The sequence below is a fragment of the Pezoporus wallicus genome, unplaced genomic scaffold, assembly GCF_028554395.1.
Source record: "Pezoporus wallicus isolate ANWC-B61680 ecotype Strahan unplaced genomic scaffold, APGP_CSIRO_Pwel_v1 contig_2025, whole genome shotgun sequence".
NCBI lineage: Eukaryota > Metazoa > Chordata > Aves > Psittaciformes > Psittacidae > Pezoporus > Pezoporus wallicus.
In genome coordinates, this window is record NW_026640253.1 from 702,651 (window position 1) to 723,525 (window position 20,875).

General features: G+C 38.4%; 1 protein-coding gene and 1 long non-coding RNA gene across 3 annotated transcripts in view; one reads left to right on the top strand and one right to left on the bottom strand.

Annotated features, from left to right (window-relative positions):
* ABCC8 (ATP binding cassette subfamily C member 8) overlaps nucleotides 1–20,875 on the top strand; it is a 75,922-nt gene that overhangs the window by 45,065 nt on the left and 9,982 nt on the right. The window contains exons 19-31 of the mRNA XM_057418183.1: nucleotides 1,536–1,634; nucleotides 2,489–2,573; nucleotides 3,825–3,905; nucleotides 5,747–5,884; nucleotides 8,284–8,409; nucleotides 9,774–9,873; nucleotides 10,466–10,713; nucleotides 11,712–11,872; nucleotides 12,992–13,061; nucleotides 13,754–13,911; nucleotides 15,128–15,220; nucleotides 18,823–18,925; nucleotides 20,320–20,433. Coding sequence (XP_057274166.1) covers nucleotides 1,536–1,634; nucleotides 2,489–2,573; nucleotides 3,825–3,905; nucleotides 5,747–5,884; nucleotides 8,284–8,409; nucleotides 9,774–9,873; nucleotides 10,466–10,713; nucleotides 11,712–11,872; nucleotides 12,992–13,061; nucleotides 13,754–13,911; nucleotides 15,128–15,220; nucleotides 18,823–18,925; nucleotides 20,320–20,433 — 1,576 coding nt within the window. The remainder of the gene's footprint in view (nucleotides 1–1,535; nucleotides 1,635–2,488; nucleotides 2,574–3,824; nucleotides 3,906–5,746; nucleotides 5,885–8,283; nucleotides 8,410–9,773; nucleotides 9,874–10,465; nucleotides 10,714–11,711; nucleotides 11,873–12,991; nucleotides 13,062–13,753; nucleotides 13,912–15,127; nucleotides 15,221–18,822; nucleotides 18,926–20,319; nucleotides 20,434–20,875) is intronic.
* Nucleotides 8,159–20,875, bottom strand: part of LOC130603995 (uncharacterized) — a 28,707-nt gene continuing 15,990 nt past the window's right edge. For both annotated transcript variants that reach the window (XR_008973339.1, XR_008973340.1), the window contains exons 3-4: nucleotides 10,555–10,669; nucleotides 8,159–8,366 (exon numbers count right to left, since the gene is read on the bottom strand). This is a non-coding gene — a long non-coding RNA (uncharacterized LOC130603995). The remainder of the gene's footprint in view (nucleotides 8,367–10,554; nucleotides 10,670–20,875) is intronic.

The following is a 20,875-nucleotide window of genomic DNA, read 5'->3' on the forward strand; positions in this document are numbered from 1 at the left end:
GTAACTAAATCACACTGAGAATTAAGAGCAGCAAGGGCACAGTTTCAAGTAATGAAAAGAAGGTAAAGGGAACACATTCACCTTGGAATACTCAGAGCAATTTTTTCTCAATCATTGGGATGAAAATTTTATACTAATTGAAAAAAATTATTCTCTCTTGAGGCAGAACTGAGTGCTCTTTGAATTACATTTGGGGACTACGGGCTGGGCTGGCTAGGGAGGGCGGTTCTGACTTTTTTCTTTGGGTTTTTTTTTGTTTGCTTGTTTCTATGTCATTTTTTCCAAGAGAATTTATGAAACAATTAAATTTTAATGAGCCATCAGACATTTGAACTTGGAAACATGCTAGCAGGGTAGCGTAACTGTGTATTCTTTCAGGTCAACAAAGAAAATTGGATCCTATAATGACTTCTAAGCAAGCTTGGTGAAAGCCTGAAAAACTGAGCAGGGCAAGTGACCTTAACTTGTGATAAAAAAAGATAAAGGTCCTCATGGTTTGAATTGCATTCAGGTCCAACTGCTGTAATGGCTGTCTAGCAGACAAAGGCTACGTTTGGGTGAGACGCCCAATCTTTTTATTGGATTAGCTGATATAGCTGGAAAGAAAACAGATCTGCTTTTAGGTGTATGTTTCCTCTTTTGGCCCTTTTCTGGAGAAATAGTGACATGTCAATGAGTTTTCCGACAGTATCAGTTGCTCTAATAAAAAATGTTGCTGTTCTCTCAGCTCTGCCCTGCTGAGGTCTTTAGTGCACAACAGCCATCAAAAGCACTACAATTTTACTAGTAGGCAGATACTTTTAATTAATAATAATAATACCCATGAAATAAAATATGCATGGTAAGATCTTGTTATTACCATATCTCACAAGTTGTCCCTTCTGCTGGTGCACTATGGGAGCAGTTCCACTGGGGGAAAAATTTAGTAAATATGTGTTGTCTGTGTTCTCTTTTCTTGTCTTTACAGACACAGAAAGATTCTAACCATGGCTACCCATTCACTTTATAACTGAAGTTCTCATCTTAGAATGCAGAAAACAAATGTGTTGGGGGTGGGGGGGATTGTCTTTGTGCAAGTTTGGAGTTGTTATATTTTTTTAAACACCTTAAAAATATTTTTTTAGAAATACACTCCTGAAGTGTGTGGCCTAACTCATGATCTGCTACATATTCTTTTGTTAGTCTATCCAAACAGCTGGGATTCAGTTCTTGGTAATTTTCTTCCTGCCATCTGCACTGCTCAAGAGGCAGCCTTACTGAGCTAACCTCTCCAAATGTCACCTAACAGCAGGAAAAGAGGGAGCAAAGTGAAATTCAGTTAGGTGCACAATTTCAGTGTTCTGGTGGAAATTTTAACATCTTGCGTATTTCCTTGATGGGAGAGCTGTTGGCTGTCCTAAAGAAAATATATGAAACGCAGCATTTTTTGAAGACTTACTACGAGTTTCTTCCTTTAGACGCAAATGGTTTCCAAAAATGCCTACAGCACTGGTAAGCTGGGAACTCTCTTCTATTGTTTGTTTTTTTTTTTCCAGGAAAAGAGGCTCAGTAGCATATGCATCACAGAAGCCTTGGTTGCTCAATGCCACGGTGGAAGAGAATATCACATTTGAAAGCCCTTTTAACAAGCAGAGGTACCAGGTTCCAGCACTGTTACATGCTTTACTCCCCTTTTCCCTAAGTAATGGACTTGCATAGGCCTCAGGTCACATGTGGGTCCCCAGCTCCCTCTAGTAAAGTACTGCATCTGCCTGAACATGGCAAAAGACCTTGAATTCTGCGTGGTCCCCCTTTGACCATTTTTTTTTTCCTGGACACAAGGGACAGAGTTCAGTCTCATTTGAACTGTAGAAGTGTTTTCATTTTGAAGAACCGTGTTTGTTTAGCATGCAGTATTCTCTTTTTACACCTAATTGGCTAGTTTAACTGTGTTAGAAGGACATTAGCTGTTTGGGAGTGGGAATATTGTTTATTACAATTTTAGTGTTTGGTACATCATGAAGGATTAACAAGCTGCCTTTTTATTCAGTATAAATGCCCACCAAACATTCTAAAATATTTAAAAGTTCATTGCTGGTATTCCATTCCCCCACCACCACCAAAGAAAGTGCTTGGCTATGTGATTCACATCCTACATACTTTTTTTTTTCTGTCATCCTCGGATACTGAAACAAGAAACAAAGGCCCTGGACATGCAAAAAGTTAACTATTTCTATATACTACGGAAGAAGTTGTGCTTGTTTTGCCTGGTTTTAAATATTAAGTATTTTGAATTGGGAAGTTGACCTAAGATTCTATTTCTTGGTTGAAATATTGTTTGTTTTATCAGTGATTGAAAGAGATCCCATCTAGAACAATTAGAGGCTAACAAACATGTTTTCCACTGTGTGATTTTTCCAGCTGGTTAAGTTTTGTTCCTCTGCAGGTAGGAAATGTGCTTCTTTAGCAGTATCTGTGTAGATTTTACATTACATTTTTGTTTCCACAGGTACAAGGCAGTAATTGATGCTTGTTCCCTCCAGCCTGATATTGACATTCTCCCTCATGGAGACCAAACCCAAATTGGAGAAAGGGTCAGTAAACAGCTACAGGCTTCTCTTTTTGTTTTAAATATATACAGGGGGGTTTATTATTTTCTTGTGTTTTTAAAATCTTACTGGTTATTTGGCAACAAAGGTGATCTTTTAGTTAAGTGTACATTTGGATCATTAGTCTGAAAGCTCATTGCTTGGTAAACATGTCATTTGTTGAGATGAAATGATTTAAATGTGCTGCTATCAGAATGTTTGACTAATTCTGTGGCCACTGTCTCTAATATCCTGACTTCACAGTGCATTTTTTGATTTCTTTATGAGTAACGTAAAAATAAATAATTCCTAGGTCTTTAGAACCCCTTCATTTAAAGAAGGGCAGGCATTTAATCAACAGCAAACAAAGCTTTATCACATCAGGAAAGATTAAGGAGTGACAAGAAAGGAAACACAGATTTGTGAACAATTTACTCTGGCATATTCTGGCACTGTCATGAACAAACAACACCCCACTACCCCCAAAACACAACAAACCACCCCACACAAGGATGTATTGAAGGATACTTTTCCATGCCTATGATCTCCACACTGGCTACTATGTTAATTTTAAATGGACTAGTTCCTAACCCAATTCATTGTGTAGCCATACAAATGTTTTTTTGATAGGAGGAGGGAAGTGATGGGGAGGGAGAACGTGGGGTAGACTCTTGGCAGCAGTAGTGGCTTATGAGAGCTTAATGTTTGTGAAACTGCAGGTGGATCACAGGAAGGGTAAGTAACTCAGAGCAGGGTGGTAGCAGGGGAGTAAGGGCTGAGAACAAGTACAATAGCAACCAGGTAGTATTCACCTCAGCATAGTCTGACCTAGCAGCTAGCAATTACTGATTATAGAAAGTAATGGAGCTGATCTATATGACAGGTATATATAATCTATATAATTGTAAAGAAAAAAAGAAAAAACAGAACACAGCCAGGCACATAAGGCTAACTTTTGAGTAGAAGTTTAAACTGCGTGCAGAATATCTATGCCACCTACACCATTATGTCATCACAAACCATTAAACATTTCCTGTCCCTCTGGTATGTATGGAGTACAGCTCCAGACAGAGTGCTCTGGCTTTTCTAACAATTTCTGTGCTGTGTTCTCAGCTGAAGTGCAGGCCCACACTTATGAAAAATTCCTCTGAGTTTCTTTGTCCAGAAAGTCTTCTGTGGATAATCCAATCAGAATATGAATATTTAGTTGATATTTTTTATAACTGTCTGATTGTTTTTTCTCCTACTTATTTCTAGGGTATTAATCTGTCTGGAGGGCAGCGCCAACGCATCAGTGTGGCAAGAGCACTTTACCAGCAGACAAATGTTGTGTTCCTGGTGAGTAGGTGCCATTATGTTTATGCTCCAAATAGAATCATGAGATGCAAGTATTTAGAGTATTTTATTGTGCTTCACTGAGCTAAGCCAAATGTACACTGTTTATTTTATATCTGCTGTTAGCTAGCCTTCAGGTAAGAAGCATTTTTTAAATGCTGCTGACAGACACATAGGTATAAGGATACAAATTGCAATGCTGATGCTTCCCCTCTTAGTCTATTCAAATTTCTTTTTGACCTTTGTGTTTATCTTTGATACTTTACTTAGGTGTATTCGTGAAATTCCTAAGCTGTCTCAGGCCTAAAATTAACGTTGTCCTGTGTCTGTGGTGTTTTCTTCCTGCAACATATTAAATCTTTCCACCCTGAACTGCTTGTTGTCCTAACTTCAACAGAAGCTCTATGGAAAAAGGAGTCAGAGCAGCCTCTGAAAACTTACTAGGTAGCAAAACAGATGCATTTATGCAGTCAATATTAGGGAGCTTGCTGGCTTTCCAATTTAGGACTTCCTTCTTAAACTCAGTTTCCAAGGAGCTTTGAATCCAGCTGTTATGATAGTGAAACATGAGTCACATGGGATTAGAAAAGTTATGCACGTTAGCAGTCATCCCTAAAAGTCTGGGACTTAGATTTTCACTGTAATTAGGATATTTTCTTTGTTGCATGTCAGACTAGTGCTGTAGCATGAACCAATTTTTTTATCAGGTGTCTTGTAATGAATGCATCATTATAATCTTACATGGTGAGTGCCACCTTTATCACCAGCCTCACCTGACTCCACAGTGCAACATCATGGACATTTACAGCGCCCAGCAGTGCAGCATTGCACATGACATGGCTGTGCACTAACTCAGGGCTCAGAATGATGTTTAGGTCTGTACCAGATCAGAAAACTGCAGCAGTAAAGCTGACAACATACCTTCTGGCTCAGTAAGCACAGTACACAAACAGTTGCACACACTTTCAAGAGGATTTTTTAAAGCCCTCACCTCTTTGCTTATACCTCTTCCTATCTAACTGGTGGCAATGACGTCACTCACAAAGCAGAATTAATTCAAATTCAACCCTACTTTATCAGCAAACACCTAGAGAAAAGAAAAAATAATCTCATTTTTAAGAAATCCTGGTTTAAGTGTAATATAATAGTATGAAATAATAATATTAAGTAAATTCTACAGCCAGTATCACTTGTGCAAGCAGAAATAATAGATTTGAAACTCCACAGAAGCAGGATTAGGTAAACAAGTCCCTCAAAAGATGGTACAGATTAGTTCATGTCTAAATTAATTGCATATAATTCATATTTTCAAGAAAATAATCTAGGTCATAAATCAAGCATCTGAGCAGAGTCATCAAAATGATCAGTATTTCTCCTTTTGTGTTTCTTCATTAATAGATTTTGATTTATAGGTTAGAAAAGAAAATCAGAAGGCAATTACGTACGAAACAAAAATGTGCTCTTTTTCACTGCCCCTGGAGCAATTATGTAAGATATGCCACAGACATATATTGCTGCATTGTTTTGAGGCCAACAGAAGCAGTGTACTGCAGTTATGTAGGCTACAAAACACGTCTATTGAGCAGTTTCGTGAAAGCCTCAGGAAATCAGTGTTTAGATAGCTGCTGTTACCCTGTGTCTGAGCACTTGCTGCAAAAAGACAGTTCAAGGTTTGTTGCTATGTAGTTAAAGAAAACCATTCCCCAGAACAATTTGGATCTGATGGCCCCTTTTGATTGTCTGTATTGATGTAACAGGTTTTACTGATATTAAAAATTTGCCAGTTTCCATAAATCTTTTTTAGAGTGCTAGCTCCAGAAGCTGATCTCTTTTCCTTGTGGCAGGATGATCCATTTTCTGCACTGGATATCCACCTCAGTGACCACCTCATGCAAGAAGGGATCCTGAAAATGCTACGGGAAGACAAGCGGACCATCGTGCTAGTAACACACAAGCTGCAGTACTTACCCCATGCTGACTGGGTAAGGCAGCTCTTCTCGATTTTTCTGAGGAGGCAATAATGGGGCACTAATATATCTTGCTACAAACAAAGCTTCCACTTCATCTTTCCTCCAAGCACTAATTTAATGAGAAGAGACATAATAAAGATCATTTGAAAATTAGCCAGTGAGTCTGGGTACCATAATTTTGGGATTCCCATCTTAGAACACCTAAATAGGACAGATTTTCATACACCTGATACTATTCTCATTGAAACAGGCTGCGTTTAAAATATATTGAATATCCGAACTATTAGTTATATTGGAAAATTTAGCTCTTTTTTAAACCTCAAAATAGCAAAACATTTGAGTAACATATTTGTCACTGCTTGGGCTGTTACTAGGAATTTTCTGTGCTTTCACAGAGAAAAGTGTATTTATAGATATTGAGATACATGGAAATACAAGGAAGAAACTCTTTCCTTGAGTTGGTACTGCCAAGAATGTCCTTACCCTTTGTATGTTGGCAAAATTTTAAGAAATTGGTTTGTTACGCTTCTTTTGTTAGATCTTCTGGTTTGCAGAAAAAAAAATAAAAAGAAAGAAAAAAAGGTATGCTTTCTATAGCAGTTTGCAACTGTAGTTGTCAAAGATGAGGCAAATCATTTAGGATAAGGAGGTTTGTTTTTTTGAAATTTTTCTGGGGGGAAGAGTCTCATTGGTTCACACTGGCCTTGCATCTAGTTCTCCTGCAGTTATCCAGCTGCAACATCTTCAATCTTCTTGCCCATGTTGATTGATGACGGCAGTTATGCCTCCTAGCAGGGCTTCTTTCTCATTTGCATCTCGCACGGCCTATAGCAGCAGTTAGTCTGTCTCAGGAAACAATAATTTCAGCTGCTTCCTCTTCTTCATATTGGCTTGCTGTAAAGTTGCAGATAAACATTAATCTTGTTCTGGTCGTGTTTTCGGTGGGCAGCATTTCTCCCTTATTGTGTCTACTATGACCTTGTCCCTCAGTTGTACACCTTTACAAATTGCCACTGTTCTCAACACAGTTCTGGTTTTCCAGTTGTCTTTCAGGATACAGGAGTTTTCTGCCCCTCTTCTTCCTCTCCCTATAAAGTCCATCTTGGCGTCCTCTTCTTCAATACTATACGTTTCCTTTTTTTTTTTAAATATGCACATCTATGGCCTTGTATCAGTATAATTTATGAATGTCATTTATGAATGTCAGACCCATTGCTAGGTGTTTGTGCTTCATGAGATGTCTATGAGAATTATTTTTATTGCCTTCTAATTGGGTTTCAGTAATGTTTCATGAAATATACTGTTCCAAACAGCCTGTAGGATAGGAATATTTGTATTAATTAAGTTTGTAATTAAAAATATTTATTAAGAAATAATGTATTTTTCCCCCTAAGCACAGCTCTTATTAAGCTTTAGCAAGTCTTACCCAATGGATTGCAGCAGGAATTTTTATTTTATTTTATTTTGGAATTTAAAATAAAAGTATATGTGATGGGCCTCCTAAATCTTCGTAGCAAAACTCTGAGAAGAATTCAAATCCAGCCCACTTAGAAGTTTCCTGAATAAACTGACAACAGCAAGATCCTTGTTTGCTTTATTTTTTCCCTTCTTCTGGTGTAAATCCTTTGCAATAAGTGGGATAGATTATTTCCCCCACCCCCTGCCCATGTAAAGTTCTAAGTTTCCAGGAAGAGAGAAAAGTAAACACTGCATTAACTATTTTCTGATGATGTCATGTGGATTTACAACCCACATGCCTCATTTTCCAATTCTGCTTGTCAGATGTAAAGTGAAGGTAGTTACACTGTGTCTATAATATAGTTACACTGATATAAACCTGGAAACCAGCTCTTCAGACTTTGTCTTGCATTTATAGTTTGTTTTTATTCCAGACTGTGTCCACTGTTCATGCTGTTAAAAGCTTTAGAGATTCAAATTCCCTAGCTTTTCCTTATCAGGTCCATTAGATCAAACAGATAGTGGAGCCAGCATGCTCACATCTAATTGCCTGAATGAGGGCAAAGCATGCTGCAGAGTATGTTGCTAATAGCCTTTTTCTTTTAGGAGGTAAGAGAACTCTAAAATCTTGTTAATGACTAGTATTTAGGAAGAATAATGCACTCTCCTGTCTACTGATGGGGACCTCAATCTTCCTTCTTCCTTAAAAGCAGCCTTCCTTTCTGAAAGCATGAAGTGCAGGATGTTTCTGATTTTGCAGGATCTTGAGTAAAAGGAACTTTTCGACTTGAGTCAAGTGATTACGCCACTGTCTTTTTAGAAGACAAATTTACTGTCAGAAATATTCTTTATTTTAGTAAAGATAAAATTCTGTCCAGGCGCAGTAACATAACTTTAAAATAAATAGAGATACACAGCCATTCATCTCACCACTTCTGTTTCCAACTTCTTAGATAATTGCAATGAAAGATGGTACCATCCAGAGAGAAGGAACACTCAAGGACATTCAGAAGTCGGAGACTGAGCTCTTTGAACACTGGAAGACATTAATGAATCGACAGGACCAAGAGCTGGAGAAGGTTTTTGATGGGCAATCAGAATTTTCAAAAAATTAGGCTTTTTTTTTTTTTTTTTTTTCCCTGTAGGTTGAAAGCATTAGCAAGGATTGCCATATGCTCTGTGTGATTTCTGACTTAGTATGAGCATAGTGTTATGATTACAATTATTATTATTTATCTATTAAGAGAAATGCCTTCATCTGGACATCTCATATTTTCTTGAAACTGTTGCCTCTGATCCATTCTTGATAGGAAGCCCTATCAAAATATTATCATCTTAAAGCAAAGAGGGTTATGAGGGGCAGTCAACGTGGCTTCACCAAGGGGAAATCATGTTTGACCAATCTCTTAGCCTTTTATGAGGAAATAACATGGTGGATGGATGATGGCAGAGCGGTGGATGTGGTCTACCTTGACTTCAGCAAAGCATTTGACACAGTCTCCCACAGCATCCTCACAGCTAAATTGAGGAAGTGTGGACTGGATGATCAGGTAGTGAGGTGGACTGCGAACAAAGATGATTAAAGGAGTGGAGCATCTCCCTTATGAGGAAAGACTGAGGGAGCTGGGTCTCTATAGTTTGGAGGAGACTGAAGGGTGACCTTATTAGTGTCTATAAATATATAAAGGGGGAGTGTCACGAAGGATGGAGCCAGGCTCTACTCAGTGGCAAACAATGATAGGACAAGGGGTAATGGGTACAAACTGGAACACAAGAGGTTCCACTTAAACTTGAGAAGAAACTTCTTCTCAATGAGGGTGACGGAACACTGGAACAGGCTGCCCAGGGAGGTTGTGGAGTCTCCTTCCCTGGAGACATTCAAAACCCGCCTGGACACATTCCTGTGTAACATTATCTAGGTGTTCCTGCTCCGGCAGGGGGATTGGACTAGATGATCTTTCGAGGTCCCTTCCAATCTCTAGCATACTGTGTGATACTGTGATCTAAGGAATATTAAATTGGACCACTTTAGGAAAAATACTGGTAGTGTGCAATAGTGAAAACTGCTTCTAAAATATGCCTGAATTTACTCATTGCATTTGGTTTAAGTTTTTCAGATGTGCCTATATCAAGCTTAACACATTTTGTCTTTAACACTGTAGCACAGGAAGAATGAGATATGAATCTTAGTTCTTATTAATTCAGGGATATATGTCCTAGATGCAAAAGGGTTGGGATTGACAACCTCAAATTAATGTCGGAGACCTAATTTATGTCGTCTGGGTTTATCCACAGATAGCAAATCCATCACTTAAAACTGCCTGCTCTAAGATTCTCACTTTTATTTTTCACTGATGCTCTGTTTAGAAACAAATTTTGTCATAGCTGGTAATTTTTCTTATTAATTCTTTGGTTGAAAATACATGAACTGTCCGTTTTTTAGGAGACTATTATTGAGACAAAAACTGTTTTGGAAAGAACAAATCTCCGGAGGACTATGTACTCCCGTGAAGCTCTGCTGAAAGATGATGAAGAGGATGAAGGTAAAAGGGCACCCTTTGAGCCCAGTGCCACTACATCACTGTTTCACAGTTAAATTTTATTAGCATGAATTAATGTAATTCAAACTGTCAAGAGAATAATAATTTTTCAGATTGGTCACAATTGATAAGAGCGCTGTTTCCATTTGTATTACCTCTGGACTACAGTGATTTCAAGAATTCAGAAGTCATAGCTTCCTCTAAGCTTTTGAAATATTTTTATTACACTTGAACATAATTTGATAATGACAGATAATACTGAGTAACTTATGCTGGGTGAGCTTCAAACCTGTCAACAGCTAAGCACGCTTGTTTCAGGGTTTACACAGGAAAAAATTGCAATTTATTTTTATCAAGCTAGTACTTCTGAATTGCAAAAACATGGCTGAAGACACTGATCACCAAGTGCAATCTTTTTAGCATGCATTACTACTATAATAGATTAATATGTGCATGCCTGTACAGGTAATTCCACCTTAAAGCTACTCTTTATCTTATGTGGTAAGCCCTGTTTTGCAGCTGCTACTTCCCAGCCCCTATGAAAGGTGTCTACAAGTAAGTCATTGTGGCTGTACTATTTTCTTGCACTTTGCAGAAGAGGTAACAGAAAGTGATGATGAAGACAACCTGTCTTCAGTGCTGCACCAGAGAGCAAAGATGCCCTGGAGAGCCTGTGGCAAGTACCTCAGCACCGCAGGCATCCTCCTTCTGCCACTGCTGGTTCTGTCCCAGCTGCTCAAGCACACAGTAATGGTGGCCATCGACTACTGCCTGGCACACTGGACCTCAGATGCCATTTCTGGGAAGCCAGAGATAGAGCTGAAAAACTGCTCCCACTGTGAGGTACGCAATGCCTCATTCACCTTCCTCTTATGATTTAACTGTGGTGGTGATCTCCCACTGTCAATCTCTGCTCTAAGATTTGTATGCAGTGTGCTATATTTTTAGTAATAGAGCCACTCCAGCCTATCTTGAAGGTTAACGCATTTTCGGGTGCACAATGCAATAAGCCTCACAGTTCAGGTTTGTGCGTTATTCTCCTTCTGCTAGATTTATTGTATTTTCATCATCTACCTGATATGCCTAAACCTTGTCTCCAAAGTGATTTTGGTATCATAGTTCTTTTTTCTTTTTCCTGTACTGTTATATTGTCACTGTAAGTAGGGCTTTCTGATTTTATAACATAGGGGAATTTCAGGCTTTGTAACATAGGGGAAACTATTTTTATTATGAAAATGCTTTTTCAGTTGATTTTTATGTGATTTTATGCATGAAATGCACAGTGTTACGTAGCAGGGTACTCTATATGTATCAAGCAGTAGTGAAGGGATTTTGCTAGAGCTGGGATTGTTTTCTTTATTGGGATTTAATGCCTATAAATAATTTACATTAATGTTTGGGAGATGCATGTATGACTTTACTGGAGTCAAAACATCAAAAGATGCTTTACTGATGCTGGGGTTTGATATTAAATTAGAATTTCAAAATAAAAAACTTATCTATTTGTTCTTATTAAGAAATAGACCAAAACAACAGAGCCATAATAATGTTTTAAAGATTTATTTTTTCCTTCAGATGAAATTATCAAATGTATCTTTTCAGAGCTTTTAGTAGTATTTTGTAATTTTAGATTTCTGAAGAATTTTTTATTTTCATGCAAATGCTCCTCTCCCTGCAGGATAATAAATAATAATAAAATGGTTGAAAATCATTGGCGATTTAATTCAAGAAGAATAAAGAATTTATCCCTTACATTTTTCAGTCTTGCATTTATGTGTTTGCATTTTCGTTAAAACATAATTTACAGCAAATCATTTTGTTACTCTTTCTTTGTTTTTTAGGATTTCAACCATTCTCCATATTCAAAAGTTTTCAGCATTCTCTGCTGTCTTGGGATTGTATTATGTCTTGTCACATCAATAGCAGTGGAGTGGACTGGCTTGAAAGTCACCAAAAAGCTACACTCTTCTTTACTAAATAAAATTATTTTGGCTCCAATGAGGTATTCCTGACTGTAATACAAATTATAATGTAGTTCTTTTGTGTTCCTTATGTCGAGGCAGTCTTCTAAGCACAGTTTTTATTCAGAAGTGCCTATGAATCACTTTTTTTCACACATCATTAAAAATCACGAGGTATCAAGGTACTGAACAATTTCTGACAGTGTTTCCCAGGCTGCTCAAGTTCCTAGACACTAGTGAGATGCTTCTCCTGCCTGACTGTGACTTCAGGGATTTACTTCCTTGCATGTTTCTTCTCTTTGCATTTTTTAATTAGGGAGAAATTACAATTATTGATCAATATGTGGACAGTTCATTCATTGCATGGATCATAATCTTAAGAACTGGAAATATTTACTGTCAAGCAGAAATGGTGCAAGCTATGAAAGATAATGAGCTTAGAAGAGTTTCATCGCAGGCATCATTAGAGTCCATTGGGATACACAGACACCAATAAAGGCCTTTGTTGTCCTGCACAAGTTTTCTTTCTAATGCATGAAAGTAAAGTTGTAGCTTGATTCAAACCTGTAGCTGTTACTGAACATTAGGAAAAATACCTTCTTATTTTTAAGCTAACTGTATTTGACCTAGAAATCGTGGAGAAATAATATACATGGTAAAACCTCAGATGTTTTTTTTAAACCTTGTTTTGGGATAGAAGTAGACTTCAGGTTCAACATGGGCTGTGGAACAGTTAACAACAGCGTAGCAATAATGAAGTTTGCATTTTACATATGTAAACATCTTTTAATATAAAATTCCAAGTTGTTAGTTATGCATTTCTACTCCCAGAAAAAAATGCAAGCCTTTGCAATTCAACTGCGTTTGCATTTTTCATGCATTGAAAAGGCCTCAAATTACAATATAAAAGGATATTTTTAAATGTAATTGTGATTTGCATAGCTTAGGCGGTAGAGGGAGCTGAGTAGGGTTGCTGCTCTTGGGTTACATTCAAGACTGCCATTCATTGGAAAGCCATGGTTACCAGGAAAAATGAGAAACTTGTCTGTGATATAGTGCCCAGCTTAAGGAGCAGGGGGTATGGGGGTGTGGGAAGAAAAGAAAACAAAAATATTCTAGTATTGGTATGGTGATCTTTCCCATTCCTTGTCTTGTTTTAGGTTTTTTGAAACAACACCTCTGGGAAGTATATTGAACAGATTTTCAGCTGACTGCAATACCATTGATCAGGTACTGAATAAATATATTCAAGCTCTGAAGTTATCCTATCTTTTCCTTTCTGAAAGATGGGATTTTTCATTTATTATAGACCCATTTAGATGAAGTTTGTTGATTATGTATAATTTTGACTACTACATCAGTTGGCATCATGATTTTCTACGTTCAGAATGAATTCCTCATCTTAAAAGCACGTTGAAAACCCATTTATTTGATTAAGATGCTCTGTATAGAAAAGGAAGGTGAAATTAGATCAATAGCGATATCCCCAAATTAAGAGGATGTACTTTTTTTTAAAAGTGGGTAAACACATTCACTTGACACATATGAACAAATGCAATGAGAAAAAAAAAAAAAATACTGCTGCCCAAAGAAGAAATGACTGAAATTCAAATTATCAGTGTTTACACCAGGCAGCACTGCCAGTTCATGGTGCAGACACTAAAATTGTCTGTTGCATCCTATCTGTAATCCGCTGACATGAGGATTGTGGTCCACAGTGCAGGCATGTGAAGCATCCCCACAGAAATCCCTTCAGAACTTCCAAAACCCAGCAGTCAATTCAAAAGCAGACCTGTATACTTAGTGCTTCAAACCATCTAAATTGTTTTCATTGTATAAGTGGGAGAAAGGAAAGTGAAATATTGCTGTTTAAAACTTGATATACTATGGAAGATTCTGTGTGCTTATTCTTCTTTATGCAGCACATTCCAGCTACCCTGGAGTGCTTGAGTCGTTCCACTTTGCTGTGTGTATCTGCTCTTGCTGTCATCTCATATGTCACGCCAATGTTTCTCATTGCCCTGGTTCCCCTTGCAATCATGTGTTACTTCATCCAGAAGTACTTCAGAGTCGCATCACGGTAAGAGCATAAACCAGTATCATTCTGGAAACAGATACATCTTCTGCAATGCATGATTCCATTGTGGAATTGCAATGCTAGGGAACTTCATGTTTAAATTTGGTCCTGCAAAAGCATGGGCCCTCTCTGCAAGTAAGCCAAATCTACTATAGTGAAAATGTGTCATTTTGTAAGTGCCTTTGTCTGCAGCTCTGGAGCAGAACTTCTAAGAGGCAAGAGCAGAGTCTCTGTCCGTGATCAAAGTTTCTTAGAGTCTGCAGGACACAAACCAACTAGATTCTGTCTTCCCCAAGAGATGCATACTGGGCACAACCAAGATAATGTGGGGACAGAACAAGAAAACTGATTTCTGCCTACCCAAATTGAAGTGTAAATCCATAAAGCCAGGGAGAGGCTGGAGAATGCAGCATAACCGTGGTGGTACTGCTGCCCATTAGGAATACAACATGCATGAGCATCCTCTCTTGGTTTGAGTACCTTTTAGTTTTTACAAGTTGAAAAACTTTAGCCATATTTGTGATTTCTCTCCTTCTAAGGTCATACAGCTTCCCCCCTGGTGGCACTCAAGAAGCATTTGTGGCAATGCTGCATTTGTCCCCTTTATGTATGCATGGACTGAGGGGGAGTTCACAGCCAATCTACTTCCTGCTGGAAGGAACTGAGACTAAACAGAATTTCACCCCACGTGTGTTTCCACTGATTTGGTGACGGAACATGAAATCGAGAAGCACAACCTAATGATGAGTGCACGTTCACATTTAGTCTCCTGAGTGTATGAGTTATACTGTTAGCTCAGTGAGAGATTGAGCTGTTGTTTGGGGATGAAATGGAAAGAGAGGAAGTTGTATTTTGCCTTCAGCTTAACCCGAGCTCTTATTTGCATTATCCCGTTAAAATTATGTTCAGCATAGAGTCAGAATGGTGTTTAAATGAATAAAAAATTTGAGTATAAGAAAAAGGAATATAGGAGAAATAAGGGAAAGCCGTGAATGAGAAGACTACTCCAGCACTATTTGTATTCAAATGGTAAAAGAAGAATCTTCCTGGGGTCTTCATTCCCTGCTCAGAGATATGCAGCACTGCTTTGCAATCTATCTAAACCTTAGGTATATAATTAATGTGATGATATTCCCTTTCACTCCCTGGATCTGTTTCAAGAGAATAAGTGCACGACAGAACTGACTTTTTACAAAATCCCTTTTGTAATCCTCTCCAGGGACCTGCAACAGCTGGATGACAGCACTCAGCTACCATTACTCTCCCATTTTTCAGAGACTGTTGAAGGTCTTACCACCATCCGAGCCTTCAGGTATAGTATTTTGAGAAACATACATTATATTGCTTTTGAATATCTATCTATGGTTCCGTTCGGCAATTGTGCAGTTGTAAGTTATTGTTATTTGGATCACCTGAAAAATCCAGTGTCCCTGAAACACTGGTCAGGGGGGGACTCCAAAACACTGAAGAACTTTTTAAGCATTTTGCATGTGAAGGAGTTACTATTGAAAAACAAGTTAATGTATGTCAGCTGCTCACGGTAACTGTCCACAGACTTGCATGCAGCCTGAAAAAACACTTGTGGGCAAACGTGATTTAAGAAGCTAAATTAGCTTGCCATTACCACAGCATGTGGTGTGGCAGACTGTGCGCTTTGACAGTTTCCATGGAACAACTAATATGCACTGACTTGTTACGGCACAGTAATTTGTGTATGAGCTGATGTCCAGATAAGATAAACTGCATGCTAGTGACTTCAGAGGGTGAAATAGTACAGGTTGCTAGCTAAAAATGTGATTGTTCATACCGATTCTGAAAACACACAACCTGGAAACAAAGTCTTTTGTCACCTGTTTTGATTCATGTTTCCATCCTTATAAGCTCACAGGAGAGCAGCCCAGGAATACCTGATGACATGCCTGGGTCATGTTTCTGTGTTACACAAAAAGCAGTCACACCGATACTAGTAGAGGTATCAGTGAAACTACCACTGAGCTGCTTTCCCCGCACAAGTGCTATTCTGGTCTTTTCCCAGTCAACTCAAATGCGGTCAACTGTCTTTCACACCCTTCTCATCTAGATGTCTACACGTTTTGTCAGTTAATTATTACTGTTACCATTCTGTCTTTGAAACGGTAGTGCTTATTCCTCATAAACTATAAATTTAATTTTAGAATAGAAGTTATGCACAAAATAAACTTGTCCATAAGCTATTCTAAATAGGATATAAATGGCTCAATGAAAGCACAACAAGTTTAAGAGTTTGGTTCTTTTTGACTGAAGGTCAAAGGGTGGTAGGACAGCATAGTATTTTCCATTATTAATTACTGTTACTGGATATTTAATTTAAGTGCCAGCAGTGTTCTCTAGTTTGTAGCTGTGTCTATGTTCAGTTTTAAGGAAAATCAATTTCTCATTGTTGCTTTTCTCATTTACTCCTATATTCTACTACTTCAAGAGGATCTTTAGAGTATTATGGCTGTACATTTTCTGGTGTTGATGCAATAAATAATATTCAATGCCATTTAGCTAATATTTTTAGTCTTTTTGAGCATTCTCTCTTGATTCTTCCTGTCACCTGGAAATGAATTCCTCTGTCAAAGAATTGCATTTGGTGCCTCCTTTTTTTAAAATCCTGCAGTAACTGATGTGTTTCTGACCCAAACAGCCACATGCGTGCAGTGAGTTCTGTATTCCATCTGCCTGCCAGGCTCCTGCATCAGCTGGTAACCTAGCTATTTTTAGGTCTGTGTAGCTTTTCAGCTGCCTAACATATTAGCAGAAGTGGAGTTTAGACTTGCTAGCTTGAGCATCCCTAAAAATAACACTAATTCAGGAATCCAGTCAATAAGTTAGGAGGTGCCAGTTGTTCCTGGAGCGTCTTTGCCCTTGGTAGCTCTCTGTCCTGCACTAGCTCTGAATGCATAAGGAAAGAAATACACAAAAAATCCAGGGGGAGATCAGAAAGACAGCTACTGCTGCAGCTATAAATACACCTTCAGCAGATGCCCTGGCCTGATTTGTAGCTTGCTATCTGGCACTTCAGAGAGTGTTGGTGCTAAATAATCAAAAATGTAAATGTGAGGGCTTCTGCAATGTCTGGTCTGAGAGGCCTGGTAATCTGGGGACACTGTCTGAAGAGAAATTCTGCTCCTTCTGCAGTACCCCACCAACAGTGGTAACTTTTTCTGTATCCTCATTCCATGTGCATATGCACAACTGACTTATGATGCGTACCTCTCATCTTCTAAGGCATATCTATATCACATAGTACCTCATGGTATGGAGATATGAAAGCTAAATGTGATAGAATTGGTTCCAGAAGCAGTACAGCCATCTCTGTATGGCAGGGCACTAAGGGGAATAGACCTGAAGAGAGGCAGGGCTCACCAGCTCTGACACTGTGTGACACTAATGCTTGCTTTCAGGAATAACCATTCTAGGCTATGCAAACACACCAATACAATACACTAGCAGCCAGCCCAGGCCATTCTCCATTGCACACAACAGACATGTCTGCTATGGCTTGGCACATGGGTAAGTTTTGAACAGCTAAATTACTTCCACAAAGTGGCACTTACTTCTTTTCCTCAAAAGCATAAATGGTTCATGTAAAGACATAACTTTATTTTATTGTACTCAAAAGAAGGATTAAGAAACTTTGCAGTGAACAGATTTGAAAGCTTCTCTGAGCTGTGTACTTCATACTTACAACATTGTCATATCTTTCTCATATCAGCATAAGGAGAGCTGAGTTTATAAATAAGTAGTGTTTGTTGCAGCCATAATAAGCTAAAGTTTTAGAAAGGGGAATTAGCAAGTTTGTTAAACTTGCTAATGTAATAAGGAGAAAAAAAAGACAAGCTTTGGGTACTTACAATAGATTTTCAAGCCTTCGAGCCTCTTCTGTTAGTTCCCTTCTGGCTTTTGTGCCAGACTTCTGTATTATTAGACAAAATTGTGGATACATTTTATTATTAGCATTGCAGTAATTTACACCTATGCAAATAAATATGCCCAGGTAAAAGGGCTGACTTGCATACTTAACAAGACCTCAGTCTAAATAGGTGGAGCAGGGAATCACTTTCCGTATCTGTTCAGTTCAAGGTAGAAGTCATTGATGCAGCTATTCTGACGAGTGGGTGCAGATTCACTATAATAAACTGTAAACAGACCTACTTTGCCATCAGTTGTAGTTTGTGGCTAATTCATTGGCAGAGGGGATGACAGAACACAATCCTCTGCAGTCTATTACTGACCATGAGCTTGGACTTCTGTTTTTCAAAGTGTTCCTTTTGTTTAAGATAAGGACATATGTCCAGTATGACTGGAGATATTTGCAGTTTATAAATTGTTACTATTTCTAGGCATTACAGTAATATAAATACTAAAACCTGAGTTTATATGATGAAGTGGAAAATAAAGTGCATTCTGCAGCATGTGCATGCTTGTATGATATCTGTCATGTATGTTTTAATTTTTTGTTTCAGATTTCTCTCTCACAATTGCCATGTAATAAAATACATTTCCTAAATGTCCAGTGTGATCCAGAAGTCCCACATAGAGTTTCATCAATGCAATAACATCTGTTTACTCCTGAAGATACAGTACAAATAGAATTTGCATGGGTCTAACAAAAATCTACAGATGATGTCGCTCTGAACTATTAACAGGATGATTGAGACTCTCTGTCAAACTGCCCATAAACATACAGCCCCAGAAATTAAAATTTACTTTTCTTTTTTCAGTATCTGAAGCCTTTTTCCTCGTCTTCCTCTCATCCTCCTCTACTCTTTCCTCTTTCCTTTTTCCTCCTTTTCTCCCATCTCTGCTATGTCTTCTCTTCTCTCTCCTCTTTCCTTTTTTCTGCTTTCCTCATACCCTCGTTTTTCTTCTCTTATTTTTATTTTTTAGGTATGAAGCCAAATTTCGACAAAAGCTTCTTGAATACACAGATTCCAACAACATCGCTTCCCTTTTCCTTACAGCTGCCAATCGCTGGCTGGAAGTCCGCATGGCAAGTACATTATTTTTGTGCATACACAAGGTTATTTTACTTCATTCCAAGTAATCTGATGAGACATCCAGCACTTACGGAGCCTTATCTGGGTTTCAGAGCTATACCTTCACTCTTTATATTCATATCTCTATCTGTAATGAGCACGTGCCCAGCCCATCCTGGAAACTGAACAGAGTCTGAATTTTCCCCATAGCCTGCAGCTGTTTCTCCAAGACAAGAATAGATTTTATAGGTCACATTGGCTTCTCTTGTGTGTCAGGAGTGATCAGAGTGGGTCAAGCTGTGCTGCCAGCCAGGATGCCTTTGTAGGACTGGGTTAGTCAGTGTCAGCAGGCCTTTACCTTATGGCTCCCCCAGAGCATTTCAACATCTTGGAGGCTCCTAATGAGCAGGACATAGACAAGTCTGTGCCTTCTTATGGGTCATCTAGAGAATACCGAAGATATTCAGGTGTCTGTTTCCTGAGATTTCTCAGTAAAGTGGCCTGAGAAATTATTTATTAAAAATAATTCCCTAAGAAGCAAATCAAGGACTTCCATGTTGTGGATGGCGGTATTTATATCAGGCTTTGTTAGATACAGGTACTGCTGTTGTGGTAACATGGGCTCCTTTCACATGTGCTAAGTCATGTTTCGTGTCACACTTTATGCCTCCATTTTGGACTCAATTTTAGCTGGTGCCTTTTGCTTCTTAAATCCAGATATTGAGTATGAGCTAGATAAAATGTTATTACCCTTTTGTATGTTCAGCCCTAAACTGTCTGAAGTCCCTAAACAGTGAAAACATATAGGAGTGACAGTTTCCTTCCTACAGAGTTCGTTTTATAGTCTGTTAACATAATTTTACTCAGACTTGTCTGTGGGAAGTTAGATCACTAATGATTTAAAGTAAATAAAATTAAATCCATCATGGGTGGACACAATCAAACCAATAGATACGTGCTGTGCAAGAACAGCTTGTTTGAACAAATATGGATGGTAGCCATTCAGCAGCAACAACAGTGCCTCCCAGCAGTTCATCACCAGCCACAGACAGGATCTGCTCAGAGACAGGACCACAGGAGCATTTCCCTCCTATCCCAGGTAATAATAACTGCATAGTTTCAGCTAGCTCCATTCCATGCCTAAGATATCTCTGTTGACTCCTCCAGAAGATAAGGAATGTTGGTTCACTCCTTCTGCACAGAAGTAGTTGTATCAGCATTTCTGAAAAGCACAGCCATGCTAAAGGCAACAAGAACGGGCTCCTGGGCAGGGTCTATATGGAGTTATGTGGTGTTTTCTGCTCATATTCCAAATTGTGCGATGGCTTTGTTATTTGGTATGCAAAGTTATGAGAATGGTTTAATCATTTTAGACTTAAAGTGATGGAGCTTATTCATATTCCTTCAGGAGTACATTGGAGCATGTGTGGTACTTATAGCAGCTGTCACTTCTATTACCAGTTGCCTGTATAATAAGCTCTCTTCAGGACTTGTAGGCTTGGGACTAACCTATGCTCTTATGGTAAGAATCTCAGGACCTTTTCTGTCTTTCCCAAATATTTTTTTTTTGCAATTCAGGGCACAAAGATGAACAGGAAGATTTAAGGTGTCTGTATATCTATAGTGGGTACTGTAACATCACTGAAACCATGTCTCAACTTCAGTTCACGTGCAATGGTTGACATATTTAAGAGTATGCTTTCTTTTTTTAGATAAAATATTAACTTAAGTGTTAGTTCAAATATGTCAACAAAACATGGTCAAGTTGCATTATATTTTTATATTGTCTTGCATTGGAAGAATATTTTTTCAGTTCATCGTGAGCATGCTCAGGTATACTAGTCTAGACTGCCAAACTTGAAGTTACCAAGATGCTGTCTTTTCACTTGCATTTACTGTTTCTCTTCCTCTTTTCTGTTAGTATAGTTCAAATTGCTGTACTACCAAAGTATCTGTGCACTGCA